General features: G+C 62.3%; 1 protein-coding gene across 6 annotated transcripts; it reads right to left on the bottom strand.

Moving 5' to 3' along the window:
• Positions 1-572: 572 nt before the first annotated feature.
• PPP6R1 (protein phosphatase 6 regulatory subunit 1) lies at positions 573-21,620 on the bottom strand. 6 transcript variants are annotated; one of them, XM_059151808.1, is made up of 25 exons: positions 21,109-21,620; positions 20,398-20,502; positions 12,641-12,873; positions 12,207-12,393; positions 11,976-12,113; positions 11,828-11,893; positions 10,393-10,505; positions 10,156-10,269; positions 9,673-9,835; positions 9,430-9,582; positions 8,832-8,966; positions 8,328-8,392; positions 8,119-8,234; positions 7,934-8,019; positions 7,739-7,828; positions 7,568-7,665; positions 5,194-5,251; positions 4,929-5,110; positions 2,816-2,946; positions 2,544-2,724; positions 2,383-2,453; positions 2,171-2,252; positions 1,707-1,817; positions 1,554-1,625; positions 573-1,460 (listed from the first exon to the last, which is right to left on the bottom strand). In XM_059151808.1, exons 2-25 carry the CDS (start codon positions 20,422-20,424, stop codon positions 1,457-1,459), a joined length of 2,676 nt encoding a protein of 891 aa, XP_059007791.1. In that variant the 5' UTR covers positions 20,425-20,502; positions 21,109-21,620; the 3' UTR covers positions 573-1,456. The 6 variants fall into 6 exon arrangements, with proteins under 6 accessions (XP_059007791.1, XP_059007793.1, XP_059007794.1 ...); XM_059151810.1 differs by lacking the exon at positions 20,398-20,502 and adding an exon at positions 16,637-16,775; XM_059151811.1 differs by lacking the exon at positions 21,109-21,620 and adding an exon at positions 16,637-16,775.
• Between the last annotated feature and the right edge of the window lie 1,663 nt (positions 21,621-23,283).

Below are 23,283 nucleotides of genomic sequence, written 5' to 3'. Positions count from 1 at the left end.
CCCACGGCTCCACCGCAGGAGAAAAGGCTCAGGAGACATCACTTCCACAAGGTCACCCAGCCATGTCACCCTCCCCAAGGCTGGAGAATGGCCTGCCACCTCCTGGAGGGTATATGGACCCAGGACACACAGGGCCAGGAGCACGAAGGGGACCCCAGGAAACAGCTTATGGGGACAAGGCCCCAGACAAGACTGGGCAGGGCTCTGTTCCTCCTCCCAGGACATTCTTTCCTGGTCTAAGCACAAGTGACCCTACCCTCAGCAGAACATGGAAGTTCAGGAGCCCAACTGCACTCTGAGGACTACACCCTGGGACTGAGGAAAGGCCTGGGGTCCCAAGGCCAGAGCACAGGGACAGCTCGGGCCCCCCGGCCTCAGGTCCCAAAACTCAAGGCCCGCGGCAGGGGATAGGGACAGTCCAGGGCCTCAGCCCCAGGTCCCAGAACTCAAGGCCCAAGGCCAGGGTGCAGGGACAGCCCAGGCCTCCCAGCCCCAGGTCCCAGAACTCAAGGCCCAAGGCAGGGCACAGGGACAGCCCAGGGCCCCGGCCCCAGAACTCATAGTCTGAGCAGGAATCTTAAACGGTCTTTATTTATATTTGCAATACGAAATAGAAGCTCGGCACGAACACACGCACACTCACGCCAGCCTGGGAAGAGGGAGCTGGGACAAGGTCACTTGGCAGCTGGGCTGGACCCCAGACCCTTGGGCATGGGAAGGGGACCCCAGCCAGACCCCTGCCAACCTACCCGCCCCAGGGTCTGTGGGAGGTGCAGAGGGGGCAGTCTCAGTGAGTGCAGTGGGGCCCCACGGGAATGTCACTGAAAGACCCCCTTGGACGGGGACCACCAGCTCCCACAGAACCAGCAGGGCGAGGCAGAGGGTCCTTTAGCTCCCAGCCTGGGTCAAAGTGCAGGGTCCAGGGCAAGGGTTTGGGCAAAGGCACGGCCCCCACTCGGGCCCTCCCTGGAGGCGGGCCTGAGCCGAGTGCGGGTGTGGGCACTGCACCGGAGGCTTTGGGGCTTTGGGCGTGGTGGGAGGGGAGGGTGGACGACGGCCCCCAACACAGCCCCCACTGAGAGGGGATGCAGGTCCCACTTGCTGCCCCGCCCGTCCGGGCCGCCTCCTGGCTCTCCACCCACCCGCTCGCTCTCTCCATATATAATATATAATATAGGTCTCTCTCTCTCTCTCTCTCCTTTCTTTCTTCTCAACTCTGTTTCTTTATTCTCGGAGACATAACTCCATAATTTCTTTTCTCAGTGCAAATGGGGGTGGACGAGGGCCTGTCTCCCTGGCGCCAGGCTCCTGGGAGTCCAGAGGAGAGCATGTGGGGGCGGACAGGGTGGGGAGCGGTGATGGGGCAACAGGGCCATCATGGGACCCGCCCTGCCCCAACTCCGGAGGGTCCAAGTGGAGGACGGAGGAGTTAGCCGCCACCACCGGGACCAGGCAGTTACCTGGGAACCAAGAGGGAGAGCTGCGTGAGGAACCCGCTGCCCCCAACCTGCCCCCCCAGCACCCCCACTACCCACGCAGCCCTCGCCACTCACTGGGAGCCCAGGGATGCTGGCCCTCCTGGGGCAGAGCCATTGGGCATCGGAGGCAGCTCAGGGGCCTGGGCACTGCAGGGCAAGAGAAACATAGAAAGTTCAGGGTCTCCCCGCCAGGACACCAGCTGCCCTGGGAGGCCGCCCTGTGCTCACCTCTGGCTTTGGGGGGGCCCCGAGGGCTCTGGGCTCCTCTCCCCCTCTGTGGTCTGGGGGTGCTGGCAGGCCCCAGGGGCTGGGACCGAGGTAGCAGGGTCTCCGGTTGCACTGTGTGGAGGATGCAGGCATCAGCAGGGTCATTGTCACCAACCCCCTCCTGACCCCTACGTCCCCTGTGCCTGCAGGAAGAGGCCCATGGCCAGGGTAGTCCCCCCTTATCAAAGATCCAAGGAGCCACCCCAAGTAGGAGGAGCTCAAGGCTGGGGCGCAGGCTCCACATGCTGCCTGCCCCCTTCTGGAAGCCTTTCTGCCCCTGGAGCGAAGCAGGCTGCCCCAGGCTCCAGGGCCTCTAGGGCACCCACACGTGGGCATGGGCACAGCATCCGACCCTCAGCTGCTATGAGGCCCCAGGCAGTGGTGCAGACCTGGGGGGGGTCCCACCAGGGGTCCCAGCCGGTCACCTGTCCAAGGAGCTGGGGGTGGAGCGTGTCCCTCTGAGTGTGGCCTGGAGGTCCCCGACGCTAACCAAGGCCTGGCAGGAGGCTGTGCGGAGAGAAGCCAGGAGACGCAAGGCTCAGAGAGTGTGGTGCTGGCCAGGCGCCTTGCTCCAGCCCATAGCAGGTGCACAAGGCCAGGGGACAACGGGGAGAGCAGGTTGGGCTGGCCAGCTCACCCGAGGGTTCCGCTACGTCACTGCCATCTGGGGCTTCCTGAGGTGCTGAAGGGGACGCGGGGTCCTGAGACCTGGGGTACAAGAGAAGCAGCCCGAGGGCCAGCTGGGGTCAGCGCTCTAGCCCGAGGGACCCAGGACCTGGGCGCCCGCCAGGCCCTTACCTGAGCTGTGGGGCAGAGTGGGCCACAGGGCTGGCCAGGCTCAGGGCGGGGAGGTCCTGTGATACGCCAAGGGACCCCCGTGGGGTGAGGAGCCCAGAGCACGGCTCCTTCTCCCCAGAGTCTCGGGGGCCAGTCAGGGCGTCTATAGGCACTGGGTCAAAGGCGGCTGTCCGGCTGGAGCCTGGGCAGGGGTGAGGGAAGAGGGTGAGCACAGGAGGCAGACGGCCCGTGTGCACCCCGTCACCCACCCCCCACCCTGTGCATTCACCCACCCAGAGGCTGGGGGCCGGGGCCAGGATAAGAAGGGGGTCTGGCCCCCCCACCAGCCACACGGCCATCGCCATCCTCCTCGTCCTCCTCGTCGTCCTCGTCGTCCTCCTCGCTGTCTGTGCTGCCTCCGCTCCTGCCCGGAAACCACCCATCAGCAGCTGCGCTGACACAAGGGATGGAGGAGCGGGGACAGCGGGGAAGCCACAGGACAGACCGGTCAGGGCCTCACTGGGCACAGGGCATGGGGAGGCGGGTGGCAGCCCTCCACCAGAGTCCGCCTCATCCTGGGCGCTCCTCCTGAGGGCTGAGGGCCAACAAGACACTCTCCCTCTGCCTACAACAAGAGTGGGGGCACCGAGAGCAGCATCCCACACACGCAGGCTCCACCACTACAGTGTAAACGTGGATTGACACAGGGCCCGAGCCAGGGAAAGTCCACCTGGCCCACGTGGCCACCAACTGCGGAAGGGCTGAGCACACCACATGTGCGGTCTTTCTGGTCACTGCAGGGAAAGGGACCCCCGTGCACATCGCTGAACATAGCTGACGAGAAAGACACTCAGCAAACGGGAGAGAAGGGGGCATCTCCCAAACCCACGACCCCCCACCCCATCCGTGCGGGAAGACCAGCCACCCCCCAAGGTCAGGAGCAAGATGGGTCTACTCGCCACCCTGCTCAGGACCACACTGCTGTGCAAGGAAGCAAAACCATGACGTGAAAAACGTCTGCACTGGAAGAGGAGGCAGACTCTGTTAGCAGGTGGCCTGACTGCAGCCAGGAGACCCCAGGGAATCGCTTAACTGTCACAGTGAGTGAGCTCCGCAGGGCTCGACGTCCATGTACCAACATCCACTGTATTTCTCTATGCTTGCGACAATCTCAAAATTCCACTTATGTAAAAGATGCAGGAAAAACTTGAACAAAGGAAGTACAAAGCTTATTCTCTAAGAGAGACCTAAGTAAACGGAAAGACGTTCCATGCTCAGGGACTGGAAGATGGGATACGGTTCCCAGGTCTCTGGGCTGACCTAGAGGTTCAGGGCAAGTCCTCCCAGTCCGGACCAGCTTCCCTGCTGAAGTCAACAGGCTGGCGCTAACTGTCCCACAGGATCCCCAGGGACCCTGAGCAGACAACCATGTCGGAGAACTCACTTCCTGACTTCAAACCTTACCACGACAGATATGGAGACAGGGAGGTCCTGGCATAAAGACCAGCAGGCTTGGAGGGGCCAGAAGACAAACCACACACGTGCAGCCAGGTGCACTCAGTGGGGAGTCTCCGACAACAGATGCTGGGATGTCGGCAATCGCACATGCAGGAGGAGACTGGACCCCACCTCAGAGCACACACAAAACCTTAGCTCAAGACAGGATCAAGAAGTGAAAAGCATGGGGCACCTGGGGGGCTTAGTCCGTTGAGCAGCTGCCTTCAGCTCAGGTCACGATCCCAGGGTTTTGGGATCGAGCCCCATATCGGGCTCCCTGCTGAGCAGAAAGCCTGTTTCTCCCTCTCCTGCCTGCCACTCCCTCTGCTTGTACTCTCTCTTTCTGACAAAATCTTTAAAAAAAAGAAGTGAAAACCAAGAGCAAGCGAGTGCTTGAAAGAGAATGAGGGGTGAACCGTGACCTTGGGCTCACCAGCCTGGCCACCCAGCAGGTGGGAGCAACACATGAGCCCAGCTGCCAGGGCGGTGGACTCACAAGGGGGACAGGGAAGGCCTGTGCCAGCCTCAGGGGCAGAGCCACAATGGGGGGATCGGATGCAGACACAGGTCTGTGCCGAGGGGGCAGAGCCCACTGAGTCGGTGGCCATGGGGCCAGCCAGCGCCGCAGGCGTATGACGAGCAGGCGGCAGCTCACCCACACTCTACCCGGCTCTCCCATTACTGCAAGGAAGGGACAGAGAGCGGATGGGAAGCCCTGAGTGCGAGCTGACCAGGGAGGCGGGGGGGTGGACGGCCGCACACTGAGGCTGGCCACACATCAAATACCCACTGACTTCCCACTGACTTCTAACCGCACACAAGCGGTTAGATCCTCAGCTGAGCGCAACACACCCTCCTTCCCGCTTCCCTCCCACACTGGGGCTGGGGCTGAGCAGGTCTCAGACTCACCGCATGCCCGGGGCCTGGCCCCGGCGGGCTCCCCTGGCCGGCTGACTGCCCTGCCAGGCGCCGTCCTCCTCGTCAGACTCCCCGGAGCCCTGGCCCTCCTCCTCGTCCTCCTCCTCGTCCTCCTCATCGTCAAACTGCTGGATGCGATCCTTGTAGCAGATCTCCAGCAGGCTGGCATTGGGCTGCGGGGTGCAGGGCGGCATAGTCTACGGCGTGTCCCCCCTCCACCCCGGACGCCTCACCACCAGGGATGGGTAGCACTCACATTCTCGTCGTCGGCATTGAGGGAGAAGGTGATGTTGGCGGTCTTGTCGAAAGGCGCGCTAGGAGAGAGGCATGGGGGCAGTGAGGAGGGCGCGGCAGCTCCTGCCGCGTCGGCTCAGCACACCGGCTACACACTGGCCTGCAGCTGCAAACCGGCTGACGGGCTACAGCTTATCCGTGGCCTCCCATCAGTACCTGTGACCCATTCCAGGCATCTGTCCGGCTGCCCAACCGGCAAGCTGGCGGCTGAGCTCCAAGAGAGACGCACCACCTGCCTGTCTCTGCCCGCACAGGGGTGCCCTGAGGGCCGCAAGCCTCAGACCCACGCAGCTGGCAGAGTGGCCCCAGACAGGCCACGGAGCTCATCTCTCTGCCTGCTTCTCTCGGTCTGGAGAAAGAGGCAGCATCTACCCAGACAAGGCGACCATCCAGGCACCCATGTCCCCTGGGAGCAAGGGTCCGGGACTCACGGGGCCGTCATTCATCAGGACGGCAGCCAGGAATCGAGTCACAACCATGCATGGCTCAGCAGTCTGTCCCCACCTCTGTTCCACGCTTCCCTAGGCCTCTGGGCCTCCAAGTCCAAGAAACAACAATGAAAGAGATGACGGGACATGACCGGGGTATAGCTGTCATCCAGCCTGTCATCTCCACCGAGCCTGCAGCGCCATGCACACAGAGCAGGGGAGACCGGGCAGCCACGGTTCACTGTGTTGCAAACACCCCTCCGCCAAGGGCAAGGCCACGGCACACACAGCTTGACGCCCAGCCTGCAGCTGGGACCCTGGACTCAAGGTCTCAAGGGCAGGGTGACCTGCAGTCTTCCACGGGGGCCAGCGACACCCAGCTCCCTGGGCTCCACTTTCCGGGAAAGCCTCAGAGAAGCACAATTCCTGCGCTAACTACGGACAAGAACCCGGCTGCTGCTCGTTCCACAGCCTGACTCCTGTCCTCCAGGGGCGCTGTCTGTCTGGGTGAGGATCCACACTCTGGCTCTGTGTTCTATTGTTTATCTAATTCAGGAGACACTTGGCCACAAAGGCCACGGATAAGTGGGAGTCAACAAGCTGAGGGTCACCTCGGCGTCCACACTACACGGCCAAGCTCCCACACCGTGTCCTCTCAGCCTCTCCTCCAGGCACACGAATGCGCAGAGCCGCCCAGAGCGGGCTGGGCCAAGCGCCACCCATTGGTCAGAGCGGGACAGCCGACTCTGGGGACATGATTCCCACAGGGCCAGATGTTCAGCCCTAAAGCTATAAAGATATTCACCTACCTTCCATTCTAGAACATTTCATGCCTTTCAAGGTTTTTATAGGGTTTTTTTTAGATTTTTATTTATTTATTTGACAGACAGAGATCACAAGTAGGCAGACAGGCAGGCACAGAGAAGAGGAAGCAGACTCCCTGTCGAGCAGAGAGCCCGATGCGGGACTCGATCCCAGGATCCTTAGACCATGACCTGAGCCGAAGGCAGAGGCTTAACCCACTGAGCCACCCAGGTGCCCAAGGTTTTTATATTTTTTAACCCCACTGGCAACTATGCACCAGAGGCAGCAACAGTTTCACCCCCGAGGACGCCCAGCTGTGCCCACGGCACCCATCCAGTGGTCGGTCTGTCCTCCCTTGGGTGGGGTCTGCTCTAGGACCATCCACACACCAGGCACTGGGCTGAGCAGAGCCCTGGCAGACACAGAACTCATGACTGCCCCCAAGGGGGACCTGTCTGGCAAGAAAGGCCAGCAGCTGACCACTGTGCTACACAGAAGCGATCCGCTCTCATACATACCTTGGTCTCCCCAGCTTTAATTAGGCTCCTGAGCCCTGAACCGAGAGGGAAGGTGGGCACACGATGGGAAGATACCCGAAATGTGCCAGTGCACAAGTACCACGATAAAACAGATGCCAACGAGGACCCCAAGAGCAGCTGAAGCCCCAACTGCCTATCCCTGGAACCTGCCCCTAAGGGGCCACCTGGCCTCCCTCCCCTGGCTTCCTGCAGTGTCATATTAGGAATGCTCCTGTCCTGCCCTCTGCTGGTCCTTCCCCTTTCCCTCAGGTCATCATAAACGCCTTCAGAGTAACCCCTTCTGCTCTGATGGCCCTTCCCGCAGGGCCTCTCAGGGTGAGCTCCGCACCAAGACCATGGTCTGGCCACCTCGTTCCCAGCCCCAACCCGGGCTCCCCTCCAGGGCCTTAGCTACTGCCCCCCAAGGAGGGACCGAGAAGCAGGGCTGGCCGCTCTCCAGGCTAAGGCCCGATGCTAGGACTGGCAGGCAAGCCATGGGGGTAAGCAGGGAGGACACGGGAAGGCTGGCAGGAGGAGCCCTGGGCCCAGCAAGGGCCCCCGCCCTCCCATGGAAGGGCATACTCACTTCACACTCTCCTCCTGCTCCCCAAACTCCTCGTCATTGAAGCCAAAGTGGTCGATGAAGGCTGAGGTCATGCGCTGCATCTGGAAGTCCATGAAGGCCTGCAGAGGGGCGGCGGTCAGGGGCAGGTGGGGTTGGGCAGGACAGGCCCCCCCCGCCCCGCCCCCAGCCCACCTGCTGCAGCACGGCCTCCTCAGGGAAGTTGAACTCCTTGAGCCGGTCGTCTTCGTCGTCGCTGGAGGAGTGCAGGTGGTGGGTGCTCACCTGGGGCAGGGCGGTGGGCAGGGGGTGAGGACCAGGCTGGGGAGGGTGCGGGTGCGGGGAGGTGCGGCGGAGGGCAGACCCTCACAGAGGGTCGAGGCGCCTCACCAGGTCCACGGTGTTCTTCTTGTTGGTCTCCGCCAGGGGTCCGGACACGAAGGCCTCCCACTGCTCCTGCTGCTTACCAGGCAGTTCTGCTCGGTACAGGGGAGAGACGGCGTGAGGGGCCCCTCGGCCTGCACCCCTGCACACCCTGCCCCCAGCCCCGGGGCCGGCCGCTCCCTGTGCCTCACCCTTCAGCAGCTGCCCCAGCTGCTCAGCGTTGGGCCCCTTCTCTGTGTTCTGCACCAGAGCGTTGGCCAGTCTTGTCAGGTGGCCCATGTAGCCTTTGCGGGGGCCCCCGGCAGACCTGGGTGAGCCCAGAGTGATAGATGGATGTGGCCCCGCACGCCTCGGCCTCCCCACCCCCACCCCCGGCGCAGGCAATGCCCCCAGCGCTCACTGCACAAGGTCATTCTCCTCCCAGGAGGTCAAGATGCGCTCCACCAGGCGGCACTGCTGCAGGAGCTGAGGGGGCAGAGTGGGTGTGGGGGCGGGGCACCCCCAGACCCGCTGTAGCCCAGCCCCGAGCCCCAGCCCCCGGGCTCTGTCCACCGCCATTCCAGCTCACTCCACCCCCACCTCCACCTACAGCGCAAACCTGAAGATCCCCCTCCACACACCCCTGGCCACTGACACCCACAGCGACCGCGACCTGACCGTGCTACTGGACAGCTCCTCCCTGAGGCCCCTCTCACCACACCGTGGCCTTGTCCTAGAGGGCATTCTGTCTCTCCACCCACCTGCATGGCATCCCCCATTCTCCCAGACAGACAAACCTAAGGACAAGGCTGGACGCCTGGCCCCCCACAGCCCATGAAGCTGCCTGGCAAGCACCGGCAGCAGGACAGGGGGACAGACGGGGACCCACGGGGACTGGGAGGGGGACCTGGGAGCCCCAGCGCACGTGTTTCACCGCGGGGTTTGGGGCAGGGATCTCAAGGCTGCTGTCAGGAGGAGGCCCGGCGCTCAGCACGGCACGGACACATAGCTCCACTTGGGCATGCAGGAAGTTGTTGAACGTGTAGTGGAAGAACAGGTCCTGGGGGGCAGCACAGGCTGGCATCAGAGGCCCTCCATACCCCCGCCCCAGCACCCCCGCCCAGGGCTCCCCCTCCACACCCCTGCCCAGGTCCCTCTCCATGTCACCTGTCCTCTGCACCCCTGCCCAGGACTCCCCCTCCAGGCCTGTGCCCTCCACAGCCCTGCCCATGACCCTCTCCATGCCCCCTGCCCTTGGCACCCCTGCTTAGGGCTCCCTCCATACCCCTGCCCTCTGCAGCCCTGCCCAGGTCCTCCTCCGTCCCCCTGCCCTCCACACCCCTGCCCAGGGCCCATCCCCCACGCCCCCACCCTCGGCACCCCTGCCCAGGTCCTTCTCCATGCCCCCTGCCCTTGGCACCCCTGCTCAGGGCCCCCTCCAAGCCCCTGCCCTCCGCACCCCTGCTCAGGGCCCTCACCCTCCACACCCCTGCCCAGACCACCCGCGGCCCCGCCCTCCATACCAGCATGGTGTTGGGCACGTCCAGCACCAGGAGCTCCTGGGTCAGAGCTGCATCGTTGGCACTCAGCGCACTGGCCAGCAACTTGACCACATGCAGCCGGGTGTTGCCCAGTGGCGGGGCCAGGCTGCCCCACGTAGTTTGCAGCGGCTCCAGCTACGGGCACAGGGGAAACTCAGCGCCGCCCAGACCCATAGGCCACCCTCCCTGCTGCCCTGCCTCCTCGGCCCCCCAGCCTCGACCCACCTCTGGGGGCTCACGCAGGAGCTGGTGGAAATGGCCGAGACGCGGGCGCAGGGCGTGCAGGACGCCCACACTGGACGTCATGCTGTCCAGGGCCGCCTGGGCCAGGAGCTCCAGCTGCCCATCCACACTGCTGAAGAAATTGTTCACGGTCACAGACTCGGACCTGCAAGAGAGGACAGGAAGCAGGGCTGTGTGTGGGACACACTCATGTGCAGCTCTTTGGGAAGGGAGGGAACAGCTGCTCCCGGGGACTTGCACGCAAAGCCCCATCACTCCGGACAACGACCCGCCTGGAAGGCCGTGCATTCACACAGGCAGCTCAAAGCCACAGGCGGTGTGCAGGCCTCGGAAAGGCACAGAGGACTCCTCTCCCAGGACCCGAAGTGACCTCCCAGAAGAGAAACCGCCTGTAGAGGCCGTGTCCCCACAACGCCCCCACAACCTTCACCTCTGGACTTCACCGGGGAAGCTGGTCCCCCTCACCTCGGCCTTCTGGGCTCCAGCAGGGTCAGCAGCACCTGGATCCCGCTCACAATGACGGACTGGCTCTGCTCCCCCTCCAGCATGTTGCTCAGGAGCTGCTCAATTGTCTCCTGCCTGCGGCGGGGGCCAGGACAGGGAGAAGGGTGGGGTCGGGGTACGGGGCACAGGGTGGCAGGCGGGGACAGGGAGGACGCCCCAGATAGCCTCCCTCCCTGGGTCTGGGAACCGCAGACCCACTTCTCCAGGGTGGCCAGCAGCTGGTCGGGCTCCGGGCTGTCCTGCACCTGGATCATCTGCTCCCGGCTTAGGCGGATGATGTCGCACAGTGACTGGGATGCATTGGAATGTTGCTGCAGAGGCAGAAAGAGGACTGAGAACGCCGGCCCAGCTGCTGGGCCCATCGCATCAGGCTTTCAGGGCCCCAAGGGAGCTGGGGGTCATGCAGACACAGGGACGCGGGTGCTGAGGGAAGGGACACAAGGCACCAAACACCAGGAGAGGAGAGATGTTAAGGAACTGGGAAACCCAGGAAAGCTTTTTGGAAGAGGGACATTCCCACACCCCACACCATGTGCTGTAGGGCCGAGGAGGGAACTACCCCTATGTACACTGGCAGGTGAGCAGTGAGCAGAGAACATGCCTCAGCTTCAGGAGAGGAGAAAGCACACGGGTGAACGTGGGACACTGGGGCTAAGGCAGAGGCCAGACAGGAACGCCAAGTACAGTGTGACTGCACTTACATGGCAAACACAGCAGACGCATACCCAGAGACAGAGTGCAGCCTGGGGGTGCCGGGGGTTCACGAGAGGAATGGATGGTGAGAGCTAAAGGGCCCAGGCTTTTCTTTTGGGAATATGAAAAAATAATCCCAAACCCATGTGACAGTAACTAGACAATTTTGAGAATAGGCTAAAAGCCGGTGCATGCTATGTTTGAACAGCCAGCCCACATGGTATGTAATCTCTACCTCAGCAAAGCTGCTCAAGGAAACACCAAGGGAAAAATGGGAGCAGAACTCCAAGTCTAACCCAACAGAGCAGCCAGCAGGGCCCACCTGCGCAGACCCCACACCTTTCCAGGACACAGGCTGCACTTCAGAGCCTGTCACAGGTGCCCCTGGTCCCCTGCCCCTGGGCCTTCGTGGTCCTCACCTACTGGCCAGATGCCTGGGCTAAGTACCCGCACCTGTGGGCCTCTGTTCTGTAAGCCAGCAGCCCCGGTAGACAAGGCAAGACCCCCTGGGCTGCAGCAAGAACGTGGGGCCACTGCATGGGTTCACTGAAGGACAAGCAGGGTGTGCCCAGCCACGGGAGCCTCAAGAAGCGGCCAGGTCCCAGTCAGCAGGAGAGCAGGGAAGGGGAGCTGGGAAGGAGTCCCTGGAAGGCTGGCAGTGAGGGGGGCCAGGCTGGAGCCTGAAGTCTGAGACCCCCGCCAGACCCCCATCCTACCAAGAGACGCAGGACCAAGCTTCTGGCTCATAAGACACGTTCCTGTGGGCGACAGGAGCCCTGTCCGGGAGAGATTGGAAGGACGGGCACACACAGCACCAAACACTTCCCTCCTTGTTGAGTTCACCTTCCGGGGAGGGAGGGGCCGAGGGTGGCGTGAAGTACAGACATGGGGGAGGAGGCCGGGCCACAGGCAAAACACCTGGTGAGGAGGGGACACTCACATTGTCATCCTTCAACGGGTGGATCTGCTCTATGAGCCGCTGCACAATCTTCTCCTCGTTGAGCCACTGGGGATGAGAGGGGAAGTGGGCCTCTGTGCGTGGCCCCTGGCCCGCCCCCGGCCCCCACTCTCCCCGGCCCTGCGCTCACGTTAACCACGTCCTGCCTCAGCTGGGGCCGCTCCACGCAGGTGAGGAGACGCAGTAGCAGGTCCATGATGGCCGAGGTGCCGATGTGCTGCAGCAGCAGGCCCACGAAATCGTCCTTCTTCCGCAGGAAGGACACGAGCTGGGACGGGAGGGACAGCAGGCGTCACACGGCAGGACCCGGGGCCTGTGCCCTCCCGCCTGCCTGCCCGCCCACCCTGCCCCAGGACAGCACCTGGTCTGTCTTGCGGTTGATGAGGATGCCCATGACCTTGCTGAAGAAGCTGGCCAGCAGCGGGTTGAGGCTGCCACTGCTCTGCAAGAAGCCATAGAGCCGGTTCAGCAGGGACTCATCGGCGCCCAGCGCGTCGTTGATCTGGGGCACATCTGAGGTCAGGATCTCGCAGGCCACGCTGGGGTACCTGGCAGGAGTGGGGAGGGGAGGTTCACATCCAGAAAGGGAGGCACGCTGGCCATCCTTGCCACCCATGGCCTCCTGCCAGAATACGTACAGGGTCTCCATGGCCCCCGTCCCCACCAACCTTCCCTGAAACCCCACTTCATCCGTCGCCCACCCTTCCCCAACAGACTCCACAGCCCCGCCGGGAGGCAGCCCCTCCCGGGAGCAGCAGGTCCTGGCAGCCCCGGGTCGGATGGGCAGGGGCTCACTTATAGCGCAGCCGCTCCTCGCCACTGGCCGGTGGCTCCTGAGTGACCCAGGCCACCATGGCCTGCAGGTGCGGTGGCTGCAGCAGGAAGTCCAGCAGCTTGTGGTTGACGACCTTGCACTCCTGTAGCACGTCCTCCTCATCAAGGAGCTCGGGCAGACTCAGGTCCTCCCGCTCCAGCAGCGTGTCCAGGTGTGAGCTCGTGTGCAGGTCAAACTTCCAAAACATGGCGCCCTGAGGGCAGGACTGCTTGTCACACTCTGGCCTGGCCTGCCCCACCCCCTCCACCTCAGTCCCCACATCCTGACCACCGTGACAGCCTGCGAGGGGCTCCCTATAGTCTAAGGGTCACTTCTTAGCGGAAGCCAGCTGCCCTGACCACCTCTTGGCCCCCAGACCCCGCAAAGGAGAGCAGTGAGCAGAGCCATCACCATCCTGTCCCCCTCCAGGGCCTGTGTCCTCTGTCTCCCATCTGGGCAGGGATCCCCCCGGGGCAGGGCTAGAGCGGTGCTCATCCTAAAATCTCCAGTGTCAGATTCACTTCAATCCATATTTGCTGAACAAATTCAAATGCCCCATGGTGGCCAGCACCCAGCTGCCATCCAGCCCAGCAGATCATCATGCCCCATGCAGAGTGTGGGGCGGCAGCAGAGGGAAGTCTAAGATGTCCCCAGGCCGTGGCTGTTGCCTGGATGCCACATATACACACACAAACACACCCCACCCCAATCTAGTGGCCGGACAAAAAAAGAGGAAAAGTGGGGGAGGGGGCCTTTCAGAACAGCCACTGACGGGGGCCCAAAGGAACCAGCACAGTCAGTGACTCAGTGGGGAGGAGGACAAGGCTGTCCCCCAGCACCTGCAGAATGGCACCCTGCTCCCCAGCCAGCATGGAAGCACTGCGTGCCCGGCCCACCCCAGTACAGGTGACCAGCTGCCCCCTCTGCACACACACTCAGCCACTCCTCTGAGGAGGCCTACAGGCTCCCATCCAGACCACCTGAGAGGCCCACCCTGCATATACCATCAAGCTCCCAGGCCACTTGTTCCCCACCCCCTCCATCCACCGTGCACAGCACCCATGTGCTCCTGGGAGGGGCTGTCGCCACCCCACCATGAGGGAAGTTGGGGGCTTGCCAGCACCATGCAGGCATGGACCAGAGCTCACATGCATCACCTGCCTTGTGAAGACCGCATGAGGCAGAGGCCACAGAGGATAAGCTGAGAGGGCGCGCTGGGTACCACCTGGACCCACGGACAGCAATCCCTCTCCTAGATGCCCTCCTAACCCTCTCTGCCCCACACCACCATGAGCATGGAAAACCCATCGGCCACAGATGGAACACCAGCCTGGAGCAGAGAGCAGCTCTGACGCAGGTAGCAGTCAGGACTAAAAGCCAGCGCCGAGTAGAGGGTCATGTGTGACCTTGGGCAGGACTGGCTTTCTGAGCCTCCACCACCAGCTCTCCCTTCCAGCCTTCGCAAGAGATGGCTCTCCTCCTTGCATCCTCTCCACCCTCCATGACCAGCAACAACAGCTCTAAGTCTGCTGTGACCCCGGATCCCGGCCTAGGACGACGGCAGGTGGACCGGGGGACTCCCAGTCATGGAGGACAGCAGCAGGCACCAGGCCCCGGCGGGGGCGGTGAGGTCATCCCACAGGCCTACGCATCCTGTCCCACAGAGACTTGCCCCTTATCCCTATGCCCTTCACCCCAGGTTGGCCACTTTTCTGAAACACAGACCAGACTGCCTGATGCTCACTCCTGGCCAAAAGTCCAAAAGGGTTCCTCAAGGTTCCTCGAAGCCCAAAAGGGTTCGAGACCCCAGGGCCCCAGCCAGCCTTCCAGGCCCCCTTATAGGGGACCTCCAGCTCCTGCTGCGCTCACTGTTCCACGCCTGCCGGCGGAGCTGGCCAAGTCTGCACACCTGCCGGACCCTTCTGCAGGCCCGCCTCGCGGGGAAGCAGCCCCCAAGCAAGCTCCAGCCCAGCCCCTCCCATGGCGTCCATGGGCTGCTGTCTTGGGCGGTGCCTCCCCAGCCCACAGCTCTCCGGAGGAGGTCCCTGCATGCCATCGCGGCCCCAGCACATGCTGGACATCCCGGCCTCCTGGCATTACACAACCGTGACGCCAGACACATAACGGACACATGCCGCACTGGCTACGTTGTTGGGCCCACTCTCAGGATCGGCCCACCCACCCCCACGCAAGGCACAGAGGCCCCACCCCACAGTCTCCTGGGTGTGGAAGCAGAGGTACACAGAGGTACTGGCCACCCAGGACCCAACGCAACACTCCCAGAGGAATGGGCAGGGTGCTGGGCCAGGGCTCTGACCCGCCACCACCTCCCCATAGCTCAAGGCCGGCTCCTTCCTGGTCCTCACTAGTCAAAAGCCTCCTCTGAATTCAGGGAGGAAGCCAAGGCCCGGGCCCCCACTGCGCCAGCCCCCTCTTGCATCACTCAGCCGCCAGAAATCCAGGGGCTTCTCTCCACCTGCACGAGCCTCCCCCATCAGCCCGTCCCTCTCCGGCCTGCCCTGTGCTCTCTGTGCTCTCCACATCCCCCCAGCATCCCGCTGCACAGGCATCCAGGCAGAGCTGTGCTGGGACCTGACCATGCCCACCGTCTGTGCTCAGATGCCCAGGGCACCCCTCCACAGTCCCACGCCTCTGCATCCTACCCTGCTGCCCTCACCGGCTCCGGACACAGGGGCCTTTCTGGCTGCAGAGCACACTGCGCCTGGGTTTTTCTCAGCAACTTGGCTCTGGCTGCCTCACCTGCCTAGGACGCCCCAGGCCCGGGCTCCTCCTCCTCCTCGGGGTCTCCTGCCAAGCACATGCCCGCCGTCCTGTGGCCCCAGCTCCATCTACCACCCACACCCATCCACTTGCACAGCGCGCACACGCCCCGAACAGATGATGGTCCGCACGGGCACCGCCATCCTCGCTGGGCTGCCGGGAGCGGCAGGACAGCTCCAAGCACACAACGTCTTATGCAGGTCTCATTCAGAAATACCAGCAGAGGACACCTGGGGGGGCTCAGATGGTTAAGTGTCTGCCTTCGGCTCAGGTCATAATCCCAAGGTCCTAGGATCGAGTCCTCCATTGGGCTCCCTTCTCAGTGGGGAGCCTGCTTCTCCCTCTGCCCAACCCCCCCGCGTCTCTCACGAATAAACACATAAAATCTTTAAAAAAAAAAAAAAAAAACCAGAAATGCCGTAGAAGGGCACCCCATCTGCACCCCCACATGTTATGAGGCCCCTGCCCCTCGGAAGCAGCAGGCGACACCCCTGCCAGGGCATGACTCCCACCCAGTTACTCCCTAGCCACCCGTGTGCGGGGGGGGAGGTAGAGGGAGCAGGTCACAAGGCCGGGGTGGGTGAGGGGGGTTGCAGGGATGGAGTGGGCAGGGAGCACCACTGCCCCAGAAGCACAGCCAACAGCATCCCCCCAATCCTGAGGTGCTCAGCGACCTTCCTTTGCACACCAGCAACTCCCTCCTTTTGCCTGGACCCCAGACCGTCCCCAGGAACCCCTGCACAGCTGATGGACGTCCCCCCTCATTTGATGACAAGGCCGTGACAGAGCTCATGCTCCACGCACTGGTGGCTGGCACCGGCACAGGTCCTGAGGTGGACGAAGCGGGGACCAGAGCCGCCTCCAGGGGTAGCCACCACCGGGGGCCACAGGGAGCTCTGCAGGGTGAGCACTCCACCTCCTCCCACACCCGACACCTCCATGCCCAACGAGGACACCAGAGGGTTCAAAAGGCCACCTAGGGGCACCGGGGTGGCTCAGAGGGTTAAAGCCTCTGCATTCAGCTCAGATCATGATCTCAGGGTCCTGGGATGGAGCCCCGCATGCATCGGGCTCTCTGCTCAGCGGGGAGCCTGCTTCCCCCTCTCTTTCTGCCTGCCTCTCTGCATACTTATGATCCCTCTCTGTTAAATAAATAAATAAAATCTTTAAAAAAAAAAAAAAAAAAGGCCACCTACACAGAGTAAACGAAGCAGTCACCAAGGACGGCGTGTGGTCGGACTCTGTGCGCTGAACTGTCCAAAGACGCAAATCCACAGACGGAGTCGCGGGAGCCTGGGGGTGAGGAGTGCCTGCTCACCGGTATGGGATTTTCTTCTGGGAAAAGCATGTTTAAAAAAAAAAAGGTCTGAAATTGCTTGTATACAATTTTGTCAATTATACCTCAGTGAAAAAACCCACTACGGTGACGGCTGCACAGTTCAGAATACGCTAGAAATCACTGACTTGTGCGCTTTAAACAGATGAATCACTCGGCATACGAATTACATCTCAACAAAAACCATGACCAAAAACAAAACCAAAGTTGCCCAAGGCTGCGGTGACAGGGCTGGGCCCAGACCCTGCCGTGTGTCACAGTCAGCCCAAGCTGACAAGACAGCAGCTGCCAGAAGGGCTGAGGCACAGCAAGCGTATCCCGGTTCCCCTTCCCCACTCGCCCCGGTGGCCTCCCAGTGTCCCCAAGGGCGCCACGGCCGAGGGTGGGCACAGGGCCCAGCCCAAGCCTCTTGAAAACCCGTGCACCCACACGGGCTCCCAGTCTCCGAGATGAGGAGGTAAAGCATGATCACGATCCCCACCCCTGGGGATGGAGCCACCGCCACCGAGAGGCAGAAGCAGGACTCGCCTGCCTGACTACAGGCGGAACTTCTCAGCACTGAGACCCGCCCACTTTCCAAGCACCTAGTTAGAGGGCCCTGGCCCCCAGGCACCACCCCACGCCCCCACAGCAGGCCCACTTGGGACAGCAGGCAGGGCCTCCTTTCCCAAGTGGGCCTTCCAGAGAACTGGCTTGGGGCCGGCCACCCACAGTAAGACAGGAGGGTGCCAGGTGGTGTGGGGTATAGGCTCCAGGGGCCCCAGACCCAGGCAGTCCCTTAAGCTCTCCCTCAGGAGAAGGCTGCAAGGGTCAGATGCAAGCGAGTGGTGTAGGGACCCCACACCCATCACTTCGCAGGCTCTGCACACAGCAGAGATGCCAATACGTGACAACTAAACACACACATGGTCACAAGTGCTGATGGCCAAGCCCTTCGTCCCACTTAGCAGCAGAAGCCCTGGGAAAAGGACGGACAGGAGGGGAGTTTCCATTCTCACGCTCTAATGGGGTGAACTTGGCCCAGGATTGGCATCCCCATCTGTGCAATGGGGCCACGCTGTGAGGACCGCCACCTCAGGCAGGTGCTCCTGACTGCTCAGAAGCCTGGACACCCTAGCAGGAGGGCAGGAGCCAGCCACGAACCTAGGGTGACTGCTCTAAACACCAAGGACCCTGAAAAGGACTGCCCTTCCATCTGCCTGAGCCATGCGGGTCATTCAAACATGCTGGAGGACACCCCACACACCCTCACCCCCACCCCAGGCAACTCTGAGCAAGCTTCAAGAAAGCGGAAGTGACTAGCGCTGGCTCTCAGTGGCAGTTTGAAAACCATGACTCTGGCTGCAAACGGAAGAAGGGGAAACCGTAAGCGAGAAAGGAAGCCATTAAACAAGAAAACGACCTCTGCCTCCACCGCCTGGCACCATCCCCGTGGGTTCCCTGCTCTGCTGGGTCGCTGTTAGGCTCTGACACCAGCTGCTCTCTCCAGAGCGGCCGGCCCCCATTTGGGCTCTAGCAGGGCCTGGCTACAGCTCCCAAGGTGTGGGACCTGTGGCCCTGCTGTGGCCGCCACCACCGCTGTGTCTGTCCAGACACGACTCTGCCTGCCGGGGGACCCATGGGCAGGTCCTTCATCTTCCACCTCTTTCTTGCCTGCCCTGGCCCCGAAGCACCCGGAAGTGGAGGTCAAGGGCACAGAGGCCTCTGGGAGGACCTCCAGGGTGGCCACCTGGGCTGCCACCTTCAGCCATCACAGGCCCACAGGCTGCTGTTATGAGGCCCAGGCTATGTGAGCCCTATGAGGGGAGAGAGCCCACCACCAAAAGGCTGGCCCCAGCCCCTTGCAGGGCTCAACAGACCCAAAGACAGTGAGACCACCTCCCTCAAGCCCCCCAGCCAACTGTCAGTTCTCCACCAAGTCTGGAAAGCGGGTAGGAGACTTGGATTCCGAGGACAGGGTAACAGTAATGGCGGCCCCATTACCTCTGAGGAGGACCCATGTGTATGCTAGATGCAGAACCCAGCACAGACGCAGCAAGGTGGGCAGCAGGACGCCTATGTGGGACAAAGAGCAGACCTGGCCAGAGCCACGGAGGACGATGAGCTGGGACTTTCCCATGACTTGGGAAAACCTGGGAGAGATACCCAGTTAGGGGACAGCCCAGAGCATAGTCTCCCAGGGGAGGCAGCTGCTCTGGTCCAACCCAGGGAAGGCATAATCAGGAAACAAACTGCAGACCCCAGGCCAAGGGCCGAGGAGGGGCCTAAGAGCTCACAATCAGGGGACCATCTCCCGGATCAGGTACAGGTTCCAAGGAGGAAAGGGAAAGAAGAGACCCTGAAATCGCGCTTGGGACACCAAGAGAAGCAGCCTCAATGTTCGGAGTGATCTGAAGTCAGAGCAGCCGAGGGTCCAGCCCTGCCCCTCCAAATGAGGTCCCTGTGACCCTGGACCAGGTCCTACCAGCACCGAGCCTCAGTCTCCTCACCTGGGAGACACTTCATGGGGACTGGTGGACCACACCTCCCACGGGAAGACCTATAAAACGGGGTTCAAAGAGAACCAGAGCTCTGGCCTGGAAAGGAGGGCGTGTCCCCACTCCCCACGTGCTGGGCCTGCCCCAGGGAGCCAGTGCATCACGGAGGCCAGGAAGGCCTCTCCTTCTCCCCAGAGCTCCCAGGCCTCTCTCACCTCATCTCTGGCGGCCACCTGCATGGTGCTCAACTCTCCCGCCACACCACACCTGACTGCTCTCGCGCTGCCCTGGCTGGCTGCTCCCTCTGCCTCCCCTCCAACTATTCGAGCCTGCCTAGCTCCTCCTGGGTCCTTCAGGCTTTAGCACAGACACCACTTCCTCCAGGAAGCCTCCCCTGACTGCGTGAGGGGCCTACTCCACGCTCCCACAGCTTCCGTGGTCACCCTAGGACAGTGTCTGCGTGCTGTGACAGGATTCGCCTCTCCTGTCACCTGCCTCCCTATGCAGAAGGCCAGGCCAGCAGCTAGAAATACTTGTTGAATTAATAAAAAAGTGAAGTCCAGAAGGGGAAAGTGAACTGCCAAAGTCACTTACCACAGATCCTGAAAAAAAGGGTTGGTGCTGGGGGTGGGGGGGTTGGGGGAAGGGAACTAGCAGGTTCTCCTCTAATGCAGAGAAACAGCAGGGGAGCCGACGAAAACAACCAAAAACAAGAAAGTCAATCAAAATACACAACTCAGAACACACAGCCACTGAGAGAGCTGGGTTTCTCCCCCACAGCACTTCTGCCGTTGGGGCTGGAAAATACAGCAGTGGGGGGCAGTCCTGTGCTCTGTGCCAGCCAGCAGCACCCCAAGCCTCTACCCACCCGGAACCAGGAGTAACGACCGCCTGCCATTGCCGAATGTTCCCTGGGGGACACCATCGGCCCTAGGACGGCTGCAACAGACAGAGCCAACCCCAGCAATCACCGTCAGAGCTCCCAAACCCCAGCACGCCCTAGGCCTCGCATTCTGCTACAGGCTCCCGCCCCACAGCCCGCCAGAAGGCCCAGAGCCACCGCAGGAGAAGAGCACCGACGTCAGCACCCGTCTACACCCCACTGAAGTTTCTTTACAACTCCAAACCCTCAGTCTCACCATACCTCACACAGCTTCCCTTCCAGAAACATCTTGCCTTCCGGGGTTCCCGTCCCGTCTAGGGCCTCAGCGGCGGCACCGGAGTGTGCAAGAGCGCACAAGGAAGGACCCTAACCGGAAGGGGTCATTCAAGGGTCTGGACAAGCAGCGGCTCCGAGGTCCCCCGCCTCCCCACGCTCCTGCACCCAGTCCCGGGTCCCCACCTTCAGAGACTTGCACGTGCTGTTCCTTCCGCCCGGAAGGCCCCTCTTCCCACTCTCCATCTGTCAAGCCCTACCATCCACCCAGACAGCGAGCGCCGCGCCGGTCTCACCGGCCCCTCCTCGGCTGCCCAAGGGCCCTGAGCTACCTCATCACAACACCACTAATTGTGACTGTCCGGCGAGGCCTTTGTGTCCCCTCCCGCCGCCGCCACAGGACCTCACGGCAAGTCCCCCGCACACGCTCAGCCGGGCAGAGGGGCAGGGAGAGCCCCACTGCCCTGCTGGGGCCCGAGCCCGGGCCGGGGAGGCCGAGCAGGAAGAGGGTGCTCCCGGGGAGGGGGCCGGGGACGAAACGGTGGAGACGTCCCAGGGCGGTGGGGCTGCGTCCGAGCACGGGAAGTGGGACAGGAGGAGAGCCAGGAGAGGCGGGCTGCTGCCGGGAGACTAAGGAACTGGGGGCGGGGGGCCGGGGGCTGTCCGGCGGGCCGAGGGGACCCCGCGGCGGCCGCTCACCTGCGCGGGGGGGCGGCGGCTCCTCGCACTCGGGGCTCATCCGGGCGCCCCCCCCGCCCCGCCGCCTGCGGCTCCGGCCCCTGATGAGGGGCCCGGTATGAGGGGGCGGGGGGCGGCGGCGGGGACTCGCGCACGCGCCTTCGGGCCTAGGGGGGGCCCAGGTGCGCCAAGCCGCGGGGTTCGGGGGACGGAGGCGGGGGTCCGGGGCTCGCCGGCGGCCAGGGGGCGCGGGGAGGTCAGCACGGTCGCGAGGCCCGCGGAGGCCCTCAGCAGGGAAGTCCTCCCGGCCGGCCCGGCCCGGCGCCGCGCGGGAAAGCAAAGACCCGTGAGGGAAGACTTTTGCCTCCTCAGTCTGGACAGGCGCAGGGCTGAGGAGCGGCCGACGGAAGCCGAGGCCCACTTCCCTGGCCGCCCCTTCTCCCGAACCCGCTGGGTCTTCAGGCTGTACAGTCCGCTCGGGGCCTCCGACGCCCGACTCCGTCCACCACTATCCCACAATCCCTTAGCGCAGGGGCACGCAGGAAGCCCCGCCCACCCGCCGCAGTCCCGGTGCGCGGGCGCCGTGCGCCCGGGCCCAGTAGTGCGCGTGCGCGCAGAGGCCCACTCCACCCCACCCCCGCCCCGCCTCCGGCTCCGCCAGCCCTCAGCGCCGACGCGCTTGCGCTGCTTTGGGCCAACAGTCTCTCCCCGAGTAAACCCAAATTACCCAACGCGCAGACGCCACTGTACGCCGCCGCCACTGCGTGCTGCTAGCCTTTCTCTGCGACTCCGTTCTAAAGCCTAGAGAAATCCTGCTCCAAGATTTCTCTTTCCGCTCGCTCCTCGGTCTCGTCCAATTATAGTACCGCTTTGGCTGCAGGGTCCAGCTCCTGCGTATTCCAGACCGGGTTTTCTCTCCAGCCAAGGCTCCGCGCTCTGGTCCCGCGCGGTTCTTCACGTCTTTCTGGCGGCGCGCGGACGCGGGTCTCACCTGCACGCGTGTGTCCGGGCCGTGTCTTACTGTTGCTTCAGTTTCCCCGGCTTTGTGTCCCCGCAGTAAGGATCGGACGACCGAGTGCGCATACTGACCCACTTTCCATGTTTTAACCCGAAGACTTCTTGTATCAAATGAGAGAGTGCGGTTGAGGACATCTTCCTGTACTAATTCTGTTTCAGGGTTGCCAGTTGTGCATTGTCCTTCCCATGTCTTCGCTTCTCTCTCCTCGCTCCGATAATCTTGGTCATTTTCACCTGTCTCTTCCCGGCCTTGCTATTTCCAGTGTATTTGTGGCATGGGACGGTTTTGGTCCTTGTGTCAGCTGCCCGTGGCTGTGTGACAGTCACCACCTGGGCAGCCTGCGCCGGCCTTGCAGCTTTGAGCTGCCTTTGTGAAGGGTGGCAAGGCTGGCTCTGCTCCCGTGTCTAGGATACCGAGGCCATAAAGAAAGGCAGAAGCACCGCAGGGCATCTGCCACCATCCCTCGGTGAAAGCACAGCACACTCATGCCCAAAGCCATGGGGTGGCATTTGCACTCCACATCCCGCGGGTGGGAGAGTCTCCTGCTCTCATGAGGTTGGAATGGGAGAAAGCAAATATTCCCTGAGCAAACCACCACAGTCCTGTTGCCTTTGCCAATCTTACCTTTCATCTTCAAGGTTTGTTTTTGGGTTTTTTTTAAAGATTTTATTTATTTATTTGACAGATCACAAGTAGGCAGAGAAGCAGGCAGAGAGAGGAGGAAGCAGGCTCCCCACTGAGCAGAGAGCCCAATGCGGGTTTCCATCCCAAGACCCTGAGATCATGACCTGAGCTGAAGGCAGAGGCTTTAACCCACTGAGCCACCCAGGCGCCCCCATCTTCGAGGTTTTAACATGGACCCAGGTTCCTACTTGTGATTCAACTTGAAGCTGTTGTGGGGCATGTCCTTGTGTTCCTTGAGTCCTCTTTTCCTCTGTCATGTTCTTCCATCTTACTCAACATTTTGCTTTCTTTCCTCCCCATTATGATCGCACAGCTGCCATATTATTTTAACACATAAGCTTGGGAACTGAGGGGCGGGCGGGGGGGGGGGTAGCCATATTCAACCACGAAACGAAACCCAGGACACAGTCTGTCTGGAAGTTGGAAGCTGCAGGAGCTTTAAGGACTGAAACCTGTCTCCCCGCTATGGGGACTCACAGGCTGACCACAGCATT

This window comes from Mustela lutreola, chromosome 16, assembly GCF_030435805.1.
Source record: "Mustela lutreola isolate mMusLut2 chromosome 16, mMusLut2.pri, whole genome shotgun sequence".
In the NCBI taxonomy this organism is placed as follows: Eukaryota; Metazoa; Chordata; class Mammalia; order Carnivora; family Mustelidae; genus Mustela; species Mustela lutreola.
Note: the sequence above shows the minus strand (reverse complement) of the source record. Positions and strands in the feature narration are given on the sequence as shown.